We start from the raw sequence: 13,701 nt of genomic DNA on the forward strand, positions 1-13,701 counted from the left end.
CAAAGCGCGATGAATGCATGCTTTTTGCGAAGAGTGACAATCCACAGCAAGAATGCATGGATCTCGTGAGCAGATATAAACAATGCATGGCAGGCTATGGCTTCACAATCAACTAAGCCATCAATGCGTGGGAAAGCTGCGAGGTCGAAAAAGGACTGTATTATATGTCATGGCGTTGAAAAGCTAGGAATGGTGTTTGGCATCACCGGCGTTCCTAGAAGACATAGACGGAATCAACAAGAGTATAGTCCCGAGTGGATTTGTACTATACACAAAAGAGAAAGTATACGGCGCGCATAACTCAACTCTTAAATCATGCAATTGGGTATCTTTAATGAAACTTATCTACACTGTTTCACGCGTCTTTCGAACGCATTCCTAACCGTAATAAGCCGCTCCTCAGTACGAGATTCCAGAGACACCACAGATAGCATAGGCCAAAACCGGCGGCTCCTAACAATACGTTTCCAACAACCCAAAGATCAGGTTTCCCCTGAGGTGGCTTGACAAAGGCCTCCGCGATGTGCCACGCTATCATGGCTGTGTAACAAGTAAGATGGACCAACTTCGAAAAGAGGCCAACACCACCACGTTCATCATTTTTGTATGCTGAGAGTGATACGGGCGGCAAACCTAGTAGATATGCCCAAAGAAGTGTCAGTATAAAATATGGCACACGCAGCTCGTCACGCTTCAAAAGTGGAAACATTGTCCACGAGCCAAGCATGTTTGCAAAACCGACCCAACTACGGACGGACGAACTGAGACCGTTCTTGCCAGTGAGTAGTAATGTCATAGGTAATAGCGGTAAAAGAACATTTTTTTCGTGTACTTGGTACGAGCAGAGGAAGAAGGCCCACGCAACGGTGGAGAAGCCTAACAAGATCAAATCTTTGCGTGGCCGGAGGAGAAGAATAGTACAAGGTGGAATAATCGCCGTTGTTGTCGCTGCCAGAGCGAGACGCTGAACAGTAGATGACGGATAGACATGTAACTTGTGGAATGTGTGAATGGTGCACCATATATTTGCAACCTTGTCCTCAAAAAGACCTCGAGCGAACGGGAAGATGCGGTGGATGGCCTGCGCAATCTGGAGCATTGGTGGATAATACCAAGCCCTTTCATCAATGACGACAGGCAACGCCTTGAGAAGAGGCGGAGTCGGCACTTGAGGCACCTGGATCCCCCTTTTTGCGTCGAAAAGCGAGCCAAGGATGAGAGGTGCAAAAACACCGGCGAACGCCACTACAGTAGTGATGGCAATGCGTAGGAATCTCGAAATATTGATTCGAGGGAAAATGCAGCTTCCTAGAAGATAGGCGAACACGGCAGGAGCATAGAACAACCCCATCTGCTTGAAGGATAAACAGATGACGAAGTCCACACAGGAAAGAGCGTATTTCTCCTGCACCAAATTCGACATACACGCAACGGCAAAACCGAGCATGACGGTATTGTACTGGAAATGTCCATGATCTATGAGAAGCGTTGCGGGCTGCATCAGCACAGCAGTCAGAGCAATATTCGAATCCCACAAGTCGACGTGTTGTCTCCGAAGATAGCGGCGGACGAAGCCTATGATGAAAAGGATGTAGGTCAGGTATTCGGATATGAGGACCGTCGCTCTCATGTACACTTTTAAACCCGGGTCATCAAGGCCACGAGATGCATCGAGCGCGAACCAGGTCGGATCGAACTGCGAACCGCTGAAAGCACGTCAGCAGAGGCACATCTGGTCAGACAATAAAAACTGCATCATACATCTTTCCTAGAATCCAGCTGTGGTACGCTGTCATTGGAGGGTAATCCAGGCCCCACCAGAGCAGCTCGTAAAAATACCATTGCGAGATGGGTAGATGCGTGGTGATTTCCATCCAATGTCTTTGTGCTTCGAAGTCCCCATGCATTGGAGGAGACCGAAATCCTGAAGTAAAATTAGCAATTCAGGATGACCAAAGAATGCCTCTACGGCTTGATTTGCAGACCTGAATAGCCCCAGAATCCTGTCGCCCATCTAAACAGGGCCGCGACCATGAGCACACAGGGTAATACTATCCATTGCGAGGCGCCCTTCGCGGGCCATAGGAAGGCGACGAGAGGGAATCCAGGCTGCTGGACGCCATTTCTGATCCGTACGATGCCTGGACCGACACCCAATGAAGACAATTCATTTCTCCTTCTCTTTCCGCGCGGCTTGTGCGACGGCGTGGAACTCATGTTGACCTCTGAACCGTGTTCAGAAGGAGAGGCGACGAGACAGCCAATTGGAAAGAACATAGCCCGACGAAACAATCGCAAGGCTTCAAGGCAGCAAAAAAGGCATCTGCAAAGCGCGGCAGCTTCGTGGCGGAGATGCGGTCAAGAAAGGTCCATTTTTGGTTTAGCGTGCCGACGGCATGAGACCTGAAATTTTAGCAGAAAAAAAAAAGTTCGAAGGCGGGAACTGGAAGTAAAGATTCTCTTCCCTCTACTCACTCGCAACCCTCCTTTTCTCTCACCATCTCGTACTGTCTCTACGGTCTTCTTTCACTCCTAGGCTTTGTTTAGCACACAAAACGCTTGTGCTCATCTTCTACATCTTCTACATTCTTAGTCGTGGGCGAGGGCAAACAACAGACACTTGTTGATCTATCAACACACTTCACTGAGGGCTACACTGTGGGTTTCGCAGCCATACCAATTCACATACCAGGTAATTCTGTCGGCTCTTTCTATTCCTGGTTGCACAATTGCGCTTGCAAAAGGCGCAAAAAGATTGAAACACACAAACTTTGATCATGTGGGCTTGTGGGTTCTGAGGGCTGTTGACCGTCCGTGATGATGTCTCGGCGCCTTGTGGGAACACACTGCCTTGCAGACTCGTTACTGGTCAATCATGTGGGCTTGTCGGCTTGTACGCCTTCTTCGGGGCGTCAAGACTCGAGGGCTAACTGCTGCACCTTGAGCATTGTTGGGGCGAGGGCAATACTTTTTTGGGTTGTCTGATGAAACCACTCTGTGGCTTAAGTCTCTTCAGAGACCAGAACTACGTCGGCAGGTTTTTCTAGAGTGTACCTGCTTGAGGGCTCGGGGGCATGGCAAATCTTGTTTGCCTCACATTTCGTAAAACTCGCGTTCGTGGGCCAGAGAGCTGATTAGTAGCAGATACTAGCGAGACTTTGCAATGGCCAAGAACAAGGTCGCAAAGGCAAACGGCGTTAAGCCAGCTGAGAACATTAAGAAGTCCAAGGCAGAAGCCAGGAAGGTCAAGGAACCAACACCTGACTCTTCTAGCGACGACGATTCTGAGGACGACTCTGACGTTGAGATGCCTGATATTAAGATGAATGGTATTAAGGCAAACGGAAAAGGCGACAAAAAGGCCGTGGATTCTGAGTCTTCAGATGACAGCGAAAGCGACAGTGACGCGTCTGACTCCGATGATTCCGATGATTCTGACGACTCCGATGACTCTGCTAGCGACGCTTCTGCTAGTGATTCCTCCGAAGATAGTGACTCTTCTGATGATGCAAGCTCTGATGATGAGAAGACAAAAAAGAAAACGGTGAAGATCAACGGCATAACGAATAATGCTATCAAGGCCAACGGCACCACGAAGAAGGTCGAGGAAGATTCGGAGTCAGATTCTGATAGTGACAGCGATGACGAGAGCGTCGATGGAAAAACTGCACCTGCGGCTGCAGACAGCGACGACTCAGATGACAGTGATGACTCAGAATCCGATTCAGAATCCGATTCTGACTCTGACTCTGAAAATGAGGTGTCTGCGATTTCTGATAAGCCGAAAAAAACAAATGCTGACGTAAGTACTTCGATCGTTCATCTAAACTTGCATTTGCTTAAAAGCTATAGTCTGGGTCTGAATCTGATTCAGACGAAGACTCTGATGACTCCGACGATTCCGACGAGTCCGAAGAGGAAGAAGAGAAGGAGGCGCCACCATCAAAGAAGCGCAAGGCGGATGTTACCACTGAGCCTCCGGCGAAGAAGACTAAACAGGCCGAGACCGGCGTTGATGAGCGTGCCAGTAAGAACTTATTTATCGGCAGCTTGTCCTGGAATGTGGACGAGAACATGCTTAGTCAGGAGTTCTCAGAATTTGGCGAGATCGTTCGCTGTACCATCATGATGAGAGATGACGGCAAGTCAAAAGGATTCGGTTTTGTTGAGTTTGCCGAGCTCGACTCTGCCATCGCGGCGTACAATGCAAAGAACGGTGCCATGCTCGATGGCCGCCCAATGAACGTCGACTACACCACGAGTCGGGACAACAACAAGAACGGCACGGAGCGCAAGCAAGCTGCCCAGCAACGTGCCAATAGGTTTGGCGACACCAAGAGCACGCCAAGCAATACACTGTTCATTGGTAATTTGTCTTTTGACGTTGACAACAATATGGTGCAGGAGGCTTTCCAGAAGTTTGGCACCATCAGCCGTGTTTCTCTGCCAACTGACCGCGAGACCGGTGCCCCCAAAGGCTTTGGCTACATCGATTTTGCTACAGTTGAAGAAGCTACTGCAGCCTATGAAGCAATGAACGGCGAATCTATTGCAGGTCGCGCTATACGCCTTGATTACGCTTCTGCTCGCCCTGACAACGGCCAAGGTGGTCGCGGCGGAAATCGTGGCGGCTTTGGTGGCCGGGGTGGCGGACGCGGCGGAAGAGGCGGCGGACGTGGTGGTTTCAACTCCCGCGGTGGTGGATTTGTGTCCAAGAACAACGCTGGCATCAGTGGATTCTCGGGCAGCAAGAAGACTTTTGACTAGGCTCGTCCAGTGTCGATCGTATCGTCTCTTCTTTTTTTTTTTTTTTGCTCTAATTGGGTCTGTTTATCTCGTCTCATCTTTTGTATTTCTTGCGTAGACCGGGCTAGTGGCTCATCTCCTTGTGTAAGGTGCCCGGATATAGTATATAGCTATGACGGTTTTATGTACACAATATGATGATACCACGTTGGCAGGCGCTTAGGAATAGGTAGCAATAAAAGTATATGGATTTTGTAGCCCCAGGCAGAAGTAATTGGGTCTTATTTGCGTGATTTTGAATGGATTGTTGTGAAGTCTCTAACCGTAGGCAGCGTTCTCTTCAGAAACGACACAATTATCTACACAGTAATCATAAAACTGGCATTCTTATACCAGCTGAGCAATGGGTTCTCCCCAGACTTCGTTTGCGTATCCTCCACGTATGCCCAGCGGTTCATGAAAGCTTCGTGGGACATTACCTGTGTAAACTTTCCCGTGATGGCACGATACATGTCCTCCATCACTTTGAAATCTGTAGGGAAGAGGATGTCGAAGTAGCCCTGTTGGACCTGTTCGGGTTCTGTCAGCCATCGATGTTTCAGTGAGTTCTTTGGTGGTGAAAGAGCTACGTACTAGGGGGGTTGATACGGGAATCATTCGCCTTTGATATCTAGTCTGAACGACTGGCCCATTGATGCCAACTACGGCATCAGGCAGTGTGTGGAAGTCGCTGGCGAGCAGACGATGTGCGGGGAAGTAATTGTGAAGGATGTCAAAGAACTGCATGAGGCGGGTTGGGATATACTCTGGTATCGTGAGGTTGCCTTGCCTCCTTACTCGGCGGTATAGCTGAGGCTGAGTATACGTCTTCTGATTTAGCAGTCGCCGTATCAGTCCTGGACGTCGTAGTGGGGTCTGAAAAGGCATCGTCGCCGCGAGGTCCCGGACCTTGAGGTAGCGAAGCGCCACGGCATCGATCTCACGCTCGTAGATCTCATAAAAGTCGCCGTTGCCATCGATTAAGACGTGTCCCTGTAGCGCCTCTGCCGTCTTAGGGTCATAACGTATCGCGTCATGGGCAAAATTGTCGAAAACTTCAAGTGCAAGAAAGAAACAAGGCGATGAAACGTAGGTGTCCCAATCGAAGATGGAGCGGTTGATGATCTCGACCTTATCGATATGTCCTTGCGACGTTGCGGATTCCCGCAGATGTTTGTTCTGCAATGTTGCCAGCGAGGACGAGATCTCAATGATCTTGTACTGCGTCCTTTGGTAAACGTCTGGATGGTTTGCGCGTATGTAGTCAAGTATGTTCAACATCATAGTGCCATTTCCCGCGCCCATCTCGTATATAATGAGATCGTAGTAAGGATATAATAACAGCTGATAATTGGCTACCATGTAGCGGGCCATGGTCTCTCCATAATAGGGTCTAAACAATTCTGTAGGTGTGTGCCATAGCTGCCTCGTCTCGTTCACTTCCTGCGCATCTAGCTCGTCCTCGAATTCACTATAGCGATTTCCGAGGATTTTGTAGAATTCTGGCTCGTCTTTCATATTCTGAAAGTCAAATGGTTCGCCCGGAGAAAAGATGACGGCTTGTTTGGAGAAGTAGCCATAGTTGGGGTTGTAGAGACTGTCTACTGGAGGATTAGTTACTGCACCTGAGTGCACTCAGAATGGACTGTACCTTCTATGAAGTCCCTTACAGTCATCTTCACACGTTTGGGCCTCTCTTTTCGCGGACGCAAATGATCTGCAGTAACTAGAGGGAATCTCTTGTAGTCATCGATGTGATCGGTGAGTAAGAGATCATTCCTTGCCCTCCAGAAGTTGTCCTTCCGCGCTTTCTCATTCCCTCCATATCTCTTCTGTTGCTCACGTTCCTGTGCATCCCACAAGAAGTATCGCGCTTGCGTGAGGGAAGCTTGAGAGCCATTGATATTTCGGGGCCGATAAATACGATATCGAGAACATGTTTCATGCGCAAACAGACGCCTGAAAATGCGATTGACTAAAGGGGAGTCCATGATACGGACTGCGATAGCAAACGTGTGAGGTTGGCCGGTGGAGAGAGCTCAATTGGACATTGAGCTATTGAGTCCAGAAAATCTTCTTCGAGTACGGTATAAGGTTCAATTTGAAGAGCTGTAGGGAATCGCGACGGCTCACAAGACAAAATGCATCAGTGACATACTGCTTAAGGAATTAGATATAAATTTTACATAAAAGAGCTTGGAACTATGACAAGATGATTGAGCAAAGGGCGTGTCTATATCTTGGTCTGGGGGTCCTGGCGGGCGTACTTCTAACCCTTGGATTCAAAGATGTGTATCCCGATTTAGAACGACGATACAAACAGCGAAGACGGCGACTGTCAATTCTAAGAAGCAGAAATAGCATACCTTGGATATCTCAAACAGTCAAGCTCGAGGATCATACCGAAGATGAAATCACCATGCAACCTCAAATGGCCATACCAGTCGGGATAGAAGGATGCATTGGAAACACACCATTATTTAAGATCAAGTCCCTTTCTGACGAAACGGGATGCGAAATATTAGCCAAAGCCGAAGTATGTTCTCTTCTTCCGTGCGTCTATACATTTGCGCAAAGCTAACATACTATGAAGTTTCTAAATGGCGCTGGTAATAGTCCCAAGGATCGAGTTGCACTGTCCATCATCAAATATGCCGAAGAGGAAGGACTCTTGACACCTCATTCCGGGGACATGATCTATGAAGGAACTGTTGGTTCCACCGGAATCTCACTCGCTGCCATATGTCGAGCACGTGGCTATCTAGCACACATTTGCATGCCTGACGACCAAGCCCAGGAAAAATCGGATCTACTACTCAAGCTTGGCGCCGAAGTCGAGCGTGTCCGGCCAGCACCTATCGTAGATCAAGGACAATTCGTCAACGTTGCAAAGCGTAGGGCGAAGGAGCATTCTGATGATCCAAATAAAAAAGGTCGAGGTGTCTTTGCGGATCAGTTCGAGAATGAAGCAAATTGGCGCGCACACTTTGAGGGAACAGGGCCCGAGATATATGCGCAATGTGGTGGTAAAATTGATGCATTTGTGACTGGTGCAGGAACTGGTGGAACCATATCTGGGGTGGCCTTGTATTTAAAGCCCAAACTGCCCAGGTTGAAAGTGTGTCTTGCCGACCCGCAGGGCAGCGGTTTGTACAATAGGGTCAAATACGGTGTCATGTTCGATGTGAGAGAGCGGGAAGGTACAAGACGCAGGCATCAAGTGGACACTATTGTAGAGGGCATTGGCATCAATCGCGTGACGGCTAATTTTGAAGCAGGACGAGAACTCATCGACGACGCAATCAGAGTCACAGATGATCAGGCAATGGCAATGGCGCGTTGGCTAGTTGAAAAAGATGGAATATTTGTAGGGAGCTCGAGCGCTGTTAATTGTGAGTATGATTGATTTGCTTTTGACTCCGCAACTTGCTATTCAAGAGCTAACCACTTCATTCTTAGGCGTTGCCGCGACAAAGTATGCTTTACAAATAGGCAAAGGCCACAGGATAGTTACCATACTTTGCGATTCAGGAACCCGTCACCTCAGCAAATTTTGGGCAAAAACCGGGGTTGTTGGAGGCTGTACAGATACGTCCCTTGCGGAGGTTCTCAATGCCGGCCAATGATTGTCTATCACTTTGCATCGACATGTACTTTTTCTATCCCTATATCTCGTCTTTTCTGAACCATCGCCTCGTTATCGATTACTTCGCCGTTTCCCATGATTGACCACTCCCCCTTGTTGAGAGCAATCATAGCAGGATTTCGATTACACACTGGTGCCTTTTCAACTTTTGACATTGTCTCCGTCATTAAATTCAAGCACTTCAGATGCAAATGGCTCTGGCATTTCCATTTCAGATTCCTAGAGATGACATCGGCGACGCACCCCGTTAGTCTGGCCGAGTATGGAGTGCACAAGATGACACCACGCTCAACATCACCGCGCCATTTTGTACCCACGATTACACTCTGGCATTTGTTGCAACCGAAACCAGACGTTTTTGCAACACGTATGGAAAGAACCTGGGCCGCCGCGAATTGATCTTGCAAATCATGCTCCTTGATCATCTTCTTGACATGGACATAGCAGAACTCGCAAATCAGTGCCCCATCGAGACCCAGCCGCCAGGCCGGCGCTGTCATGCAATGGCATACCTTATATGGCATACCGGATGCATTATGCAAACTCTTAGAAGATCTTTTACAGATCGCAGCTGTGGGGAGAAACTTGTACGCATATATCAACATACCTTGATAGAAAAAGCCCTCGCTGGAGTCAAGCAGCACACTAGAATCTGACTTGTCCTAGTCCGGTTCGTAGTCTGCAAAGATCTCATTGTGGCAGTCGATGCAGATTTTAGCCCGATTAGAGAGCATCCACACCTTGATGACCTGGTTGTGACAGCGCTCGCACTCGTACATCTTCGGATGGGGAACCGGCCTCCTGGCTCCATTATGCAGCTTTGCGTATCGACCACAAGGCTTGCAGATTCGTTTACCATCAATCTCAAACTTCCAATCTGAAGCTGCGATTTGACCACAATTGGCACATGGTAGCTTGCCCTTTAAACTTCGGGGTTCCTCAAGTGAAACGGGGCGTTTCTGACCGCCATGCTTCTTCCAATAAGAGAAACATGCATTGCAGATGCGACGGAGCCCACCATCCGGATTGTGTAACCAACTTGTGGCCGCAGTGGTTTTGCAGTGAGCACAAGGGTGGGGTGGGGGTCGCTCTTCGTACTTGATCTCTTCCCTCTTATTGCGAGTGGTAAACGCTGCGTATCTAGCTTCTAGTTCTTCATAATTCGTGACCGTCGCACTAGTGCGGGCAGTGTTTGAGACCGCATCGCCGGCATGATGCTTAGGATGGCTTCTTGAAACAGCAACGTTCGCTGCTTGCTTACTTGGTTCGTGTGAAGTAGGAACATCGTAAATCACCAAAGGGCCTTTGAGTGCGTTGGGATCCATTTGCCAAAGGCCAGATGTCATATCCTGATTGATGTCGTTGCCTTGGAATTCATTTTCAGGATCGCTTGCCTGGCTCAGCTTAGGCTGCTTGCCATAATGTCTCAGCTGATTTGAGGTTGTGGAATAGTTGTTGTCATCTAACCCCACATTACCAAAAATATCGGAGAAGACGGCCTTTTCGTTATAGTTAATATTATTATCACGGTTGCGCAATCCGGCTCTTGAGAGTGATGAATATTCTTGCGAATGTTGTTCATACGCAATAGTCGTTGCATCCTGATCTGTAACTTTAGGGGTTTGAGATGAGCTGGAATCTCCCCTTTGCCTCGCGGAACTCGATCCAGTGGTCATACCGATCTCGTCTTCATCAGAGTCGACAACGAAGGACATGCTTTTTTGGTGATAATTCTGACTAGTTTTGTCTTTCACTTTGTGAGTTTTCACAGCTTCATACGTCATCCTTGGTACTCCTGATGTAGTCTTGTTGAACGATTTATGACTGTAGTTAGGTTCGCATGTGTTGTCACGTGGAGTAGAAATCGTGATTTCGCGCTCATGGCGACCAAGGGTTGGAGAGGATGTGAAGCCTTGCGAATCAAATTCTGCTGAAGGACGTTCGTCTCTAGGATATCTTTTCTTTTCACTGACCGCCAGCCGAGGAGAAACACATTCTTGCTTTTCCAGTCGTTTTGGTGCCACTGCTATTCCGCTAGTTCTTGGACATGATTTTGAAGAGGATTGCTGTTTCGGCCGACCAGGTTTCCTCTTTACTGGCACCGACCATAGGGATCCAAAGCCTGGCGTTTGTTCTCTGATAACGTCGCCTCTGGATGTTACTTCTCTCACACGACCAGATGATATTTGTGGAGAAACAACAGGCCTATCTTGCGAATTCATAGTTCTCGTTGCGGAGGTGCTTTGTAACATATGTAATGGTGTTCTACTTTGAATCTCTTTGTGCTGTTGTGGTAGGCATGTTGGAGTTGATCGAACAGTAGACGAGAGCACAGGAGATTCTGGTGTAGAGATACTCGGCGAATCGGTCGAATTTTGTCGCGTAGCTAGCATGATGTTCATGAAAGCCATCAACTGTGTCTGAATTGCAGCACCCATCGCCGTGGTCATTGCTTGCATTGCTGTTTCCAACTTTTCACCCAATCCAAGTTGTGGTACCTCGAACTGAGGCAAGGGAAGAGGCGTTTGCTGGAAAGTTCCAGTTTCCTTGCGCTCAATGGAGTGAGCGAGCTCTCTTGTTTGTGTTGGAGATTCATTTTCAATGAATTCGCCTGCAGCCACAGAATTATTTTCCGTAGTAGAAGATTGATCTTTAACGCCGACCTTTGATGATTTGTGTCTTTGCCATGGAGAACTAGGTGCTGGCCAGTCCAAATTCAACTCATCCTCTTCAAGGTCCTCCTCGTCGTCTCCACTACTTTCGCGTTTACTTTCCGGAATTGAGTCGTCTTCTGAGTTCTCAACGTCATTTTCATATTCCCCCAAGCCCCCATCATAGTCTGCTACAATGTGCCCAAGAACATCTGGCATAGATCTCGGCGACGTTGCAGATGCGTCTCCATTATCGAACTCGTCGCGCATGCGAGCAACATGACCATTGTCGACAACGATTTCTCCAGTGCGCAGGTCAATCTCATCTCCAACATTTGAAAAGTCTTTTGAATATCTATCAATGATTGAAGTCCATCTCGACCTATGTCGTTCATCATTACGGCGTCGTTTCGCAGAGAGCTCGATGTCATCCGGGTCAGGTTCGGGCAGCCAGGATCGCTTCGATCCAGCAAAGCGTTGCAAGTAAGACTGCATGATTTTAAGTTAAGAGGCGTGAGTTAGGCGCAGGGTGTCCATGATGACTTGCTTCAGCTATTGACGTGGGGAGAAGTCCAGACGCGAACAAGCGACGCGACTTGCACAGGCTCGAGCTCCCTAAAAAGCACTCGCCACACCCCGCAAGTGGCAATGCTCGCACAGAACGACTCACAAGCACGGCGAGCGCCACACCAGGCGGCAAGGCAAAACGCGTCTGATGTAGTCACCTGGCGACAATGACAGGTTGGAAGAAGTAAAGTCCAATAGTTGCAACACTTATGCCCTGACATGAGCTTTGAATAGTCCTCTGGTAGAAGCCGCTCCTATTCCCGCGGACGCTTAGTTTTAGAACTACCCGATCCTGTTGCTTTTAGCAAGCACCTCTCTTGGGAACATTCTGACGGAAACGTTTACTTTCCAAGCGCCTATACTCTCCGCGGGAGAGATTCGGAGTTTCTTTGTGGGCATCTCAATCCCTTGATGTGATTCTACCATCATGTATTGTCAGGAGTGCAGAACGCCACTCAGACTTGACAGCTCCTTGAATGAACTGAACCCAGCAGCATTCAAGCTGCTAGCAGGCAAGTCTTTCTGGGAGTTTCGACTTCGGTTCCTAACAATCTTAATAGAATCCACAGGTAGCACTATTGCGAAAGATAAGAACAGTACTCAGCATGGCAGACCTCCATTCTCAGCCGAAAGGCGTGAGGAGTACGATCGAGTTTCAAAGAAAGCAAAGCAACCTGTCTTCAGGCGAACTGTTGGTTCCAGCCGACAGGCCTCAGCTAGATCAAGCAACTCAATGTCCAAGGACACACCAGATATGTCATTCATCATGCTAACGGACTCTCAAATGTTTCCTAGCAATGAAACATCTGCTCACCAAAAATCGGTTTCGGCCAGAAGGCGAGGTTCCCACCCAGCGGTGAATCAGCAAGGCGACGAGGACTCGATTTCAAGTCGTATGGAAACTGCAAATAGGCTTTTTGAGATTTTATCTGCGCGAGCGGATATTGATCATCCTATCTGCGTTGAATGCACTGAACGTCTTGTTGATCAGCTACAGAAAAGGCTGGGCAACGTAACACGAGAAAGAGACGCGTATGTAGAGTTCTTACGCCAGGCCAATGCAGATGTGCCGACAGATGAAGAACTACAGCAAGCGAGACAAGAGCTTAAAAGGATCCAGGCCCAGGAAAGAGCAGCCTTTGCTGAGCTTGAAGAGCTTGAGAAAGAGAAAGCCGCCATGGAAGCTGAAATCCTCGATCTTGAGGCACAAGCACGTGAACTTGACATTCAAGAGGAGAAATTTTGGGCGGAGAGAAATGAGTTTTCCCAGAAGTTGACCGCTCTGCAAAATGAGCGTGACCGTTTAAATAACCAATATGACCACGATTCGAAACAGCTTGAACGTTTACGTCGCGCAAATGTGTACAACGACACCTTTTCCATCGGTCATGATGGCTTCTTTGGAACAATTAACGGTTTACGCTTAGGCCGTCTACCTGAACGACCTGTGGATTGGAGCGAGATAAATGCAGCCTGGGGTCATACTTGTTTACTGCTTGTCACGGTGGCTGAGAAGCTTAACTACACCTTCAAAGGCTACGAGCTCTTGCCAATGGGCTCTACATCCAGAATCAAGCAGTACAAAACTCCACGTAGCGCTAGCAATGACCCATCACATCTCACAAAACCTCGAGCGGATATTTACAAACTTTACCATCAAGGTGACGCTATATCGACGCTTGGAGGACTCTTCCACAGCGAGTTTGACTCTGCTATGATAGCGTTCCTGGAGTGCCTTCGTCAGCTTATTGATCATGCGCATCGCACGCCGATAGAGCTGTCTGATGGAGGTGTGGTAGAATGCCCGCGTATTGCATACAGGATTGAGAAGGACAAAATTGGAGACCACAGCATTCGACTGAGTGGACTGGGTAACCAGGAAGCAGAATGGACGAAAGCGTGCAAATTAACACTTATATGTTGCAAATTCTTGCTGGCGCATGCGAGTAACGCTAGTGATATTAGGCGTAATAGATAATAGACAGATACCCATGGATCTCTTGAACAATGATATTTTAAATGACTCAGCCATGATGCTGAAGATGTCTAACT

General features: G+C 48.2%; 6 protein-coding genes across 8 annotated transcripts; 3 read left to right on the forward strand and 3 right to left on the reverse strand.

Annotated features, from left to right (window-relative positions):
• Positions 1-305: 305 nt before the first annotated feature.
• PV09_08836 (uncharacterized protein) lies at positions 306-2,274 on the reverse strand. The gene is made up of 3 exons (XM_016362796.1): positions 1,986-2,274; positions 1,762-1,924; positions 306-1,706 (listed from the first exon to the last, which is right to left on the reverse strand). Exons 1-3 carry the CDS (start codon positions 2,215-2,217, stop codon positions 356-358), a joined length of 1,746 nt encoding a protein of 581 aa, XP_016209404.1. The 5' UTR covers positions 2,218-2,274; the 3' UTR covers positions 306-355.
• A 164-nt stretch (positions 2,275-2,438) lies between these two features.
• On the forward strand, positions 2,439-4,813 carry PV09_08837. 2 transcript variants are annotated; one of them, XM_016362798.1, is made up of 3 exons: positions 2,439-2,692; positions 3,145-3,802; positions 3,853-4,813. In XM_016362798.1, the coding sequence occupies exons 2-3, from the start codon at positions 3,164-3,166 to the stop codon at positions 4,765-4,767; spliced, it is 1,554 nt and encodes a 517-aa protein (XP_016209406.1). In that variant the 5' UTR covers positions 2,439-2,692; positions 3,145-3,163; the 3' UTR covers positions 4,768-4,813. The 2 variants fall into 2 exon arrangements, with proteins under 2 accessions (XP_016209406.1, XP_016209405.1); XM_016362797.1 differs by having other exon boundaries at positions 2,439-3,802.
• A 118-nt stretch (positions 4,814-4,931) lies between these two features.
• PV09_08838 (uncharacterized protein) lies at positions 4,932-6,803 on the reverse strand. The gene is made up of 3 exons (XM_016362799.1): positions 6,437-6,803; positions 5,380-6,386; positions 4,932-5,315 (listed from the first exon to the last, which is right to left on the reverse strand). Exons 1-3 carry the CDS (start codon positions 6,774-6,776, stop codon positions 5,106-5,108), a joined length of 1,557 nt encoding a protein of 518 aa, XP_016209407.1. The 5' UTR covers positions 6,777-6,803; the 3' UTR covers positions 4,932-5,105.
• Positions 6,804-6,930: 127 nt separating this feature from the next.
• Positions 6,931-8,637, forward strand: PV09_08839 (uncharacterized protein). The gene is made up of 3 exons (XM_016362800.1): positions 6,931-7,321; positions 7,379-8,177; positions 8,245-8,637. Exons 1-3 carry the CDS (start codon positions 6,998-7,000, stop codon positions 8,409-8,411), a joined length of 1,290 nt encoding a protein of 429 aa, XP_016209408.1. The 5' UTR covers positions 6,931-6,997; the 3' UTR covers positions 8,412-8,637.
• Positions 8,156-11,653, reverse strand: PV09_08840. Of its 2 annotated transcripts, XM_016362802.1 has the most exons (2): positions 11,095-11,653; positions 8,156-11,042 (listed from the first exon to the last, which is right to left on the reverse strand). In XM_016362802.1, the coding sequence occupies exons 1-2, from the start codon at positions 11,117-11,119 to the stop codon at positions 9,094-9,096; spliced, it is 1,974 nt and encodes a 657-aa protein (XP_016209410.1). In that variant the 5' UTR covers positions 11,120-11,653; the 3' UTR covers positions 8,156-9,093. The 2 variants fall into 2 exon arrangements, with proteins under 2 accessions (XP_016209410.1, XP_016209409.1); XM_016362801.1 differs by having other exon boundaries at positions 8,156-11,653.
• Positions 11,654-11,785: 132 nt separating this feature from the next.
• PV09_08841 (uncharacterized protein) lies at positions 11,786-13,662 on the forward strand. Its single transcript, XM_016362803.1, has 2 exons — positions 11,786-12,161; positions 12,210-13,662. The coding sequence occupies exons 1-2, from the start codon at positions 12,077-12,079 to the stop codon at positions 13,625-13,627; spliced, it is 1,503 nt and encodes a 500-aa protein (XP_016209411.1). The 5' UTR covers positions 11,786-12,076; the 3' UTR covers positions 13,628-13,662.
• The last annotated feature ends 39 nt before the right edge of the window (positions 13,663-13,701 follow it).

Source organism: Verruconis gallopava, assembly GCF_000836295.1.
Source record: "Verruconis gallopava strain CBS 43764 unplaced genomic scaffold supercont1.48, whole genome shotgun sequence".
In the NCBI taxonomy this organism is placed as follows: Eukaryota; Fungi; Ascomycota; class Dothideomycetes; order Venturiales; family Sympoventuriaceae; genus Verruconis; species Verruconis gallopava.

Coding starts and splice junctions, on each gene's coding strand:
- PV09_08836 (XM_016362796.1), bottom strand. CDS start 2,217: ATGAGTTCCACGCCGTCGCACAAGCCGCGCGGAAAGAGAAGGAGAAAT. Junction 1,925..1,985: donor AGGATTCTGGGGCTATTCAG/GTCTGCAAATCA, acceptor ATTTTACTTCAG/GATTTCGGTCTCCTCCAATG. Junction 1,707..1,761: donor AGCTGGATTCTAGGAAAGAT/GTATGATGCAGT, acceptor ACGTGCTTTCAG/CGGTTCGCAGTTCGATCCGA.
- PV09_08837 (XM_016362797.1), top strand. CDS start 3,164: ATGGCCAAGAACAAGGTCGCAAAGGCAAACGGCGTTAAGCCAGCTGAG. Junction 3,803..3,852: donor CGAAAAAAACAAATGCTGAC/GTAAGTACTTCG, acceptor TAAAAGCTATAG/TCTGGGTCTGAATCTGATTC.
- PV09_08838 (XM_016362799.1), bottom strand. CDS start 6,776: ATGGACTCCCCTTTAGTCAATCGCATTTTCAGGCGTCTGTTTGCGCAT. Junction 6,387..6,436: donor TGTAAGGGACTTCATAGAAG/GTACAGTCCATT, acceptor ATCCTCCAGTAG/ACAGTCTCTACAACCCCAAC. Junction 5,316..5,379: donor TTCCCGTATCAACCCCCCTA/GTACGTAGCTCT, acceptor GAACCCGAACAG/GTCCAACAGGGCTACTTCGA.
- PV09_08839 (XM_016362800.1), top strand. CDS start 6,998: ATGATTGAGCAAAGGGCGTGTCTATATCTTGGTCTGGGGGTCCTGGCG. Junction 7,322..7,378: donor AAATATTAGCCAAAGCCGAA/GTATGTTCTCTT, acceptor CATACTATGAAG/TTTCTAAATGGCGCTGGTAA. Junction 8,178..8,244: donor GAGCTCGAGCGCTGTTAATT/GTGAGTATGATT, acceptor CTTCATTCTTAG/GCGTTGCCGCGACAAAGTAT.
- PV09_08840 (XM_016362801.1), bottom strand. CDS start 11,577: ATGCAGTCTTACTTGCAACGCTTTGCTGGATCGAAGCGATCCTGGCTG.
- PV09_08841 (XM_016362803.1), top strand. CDS start 12,077: ATGTATTGTCAGGAGTGCAGAACGCCACTCAGACTTGACAGCTCCTTG. Junction 12,162..12,209: donor AGCATTCAAGCTGCTAGCAG/GCAAGTCTTTCT, acceptor CAATCTTAATAG/AATCCACAGGTAGCACTATT.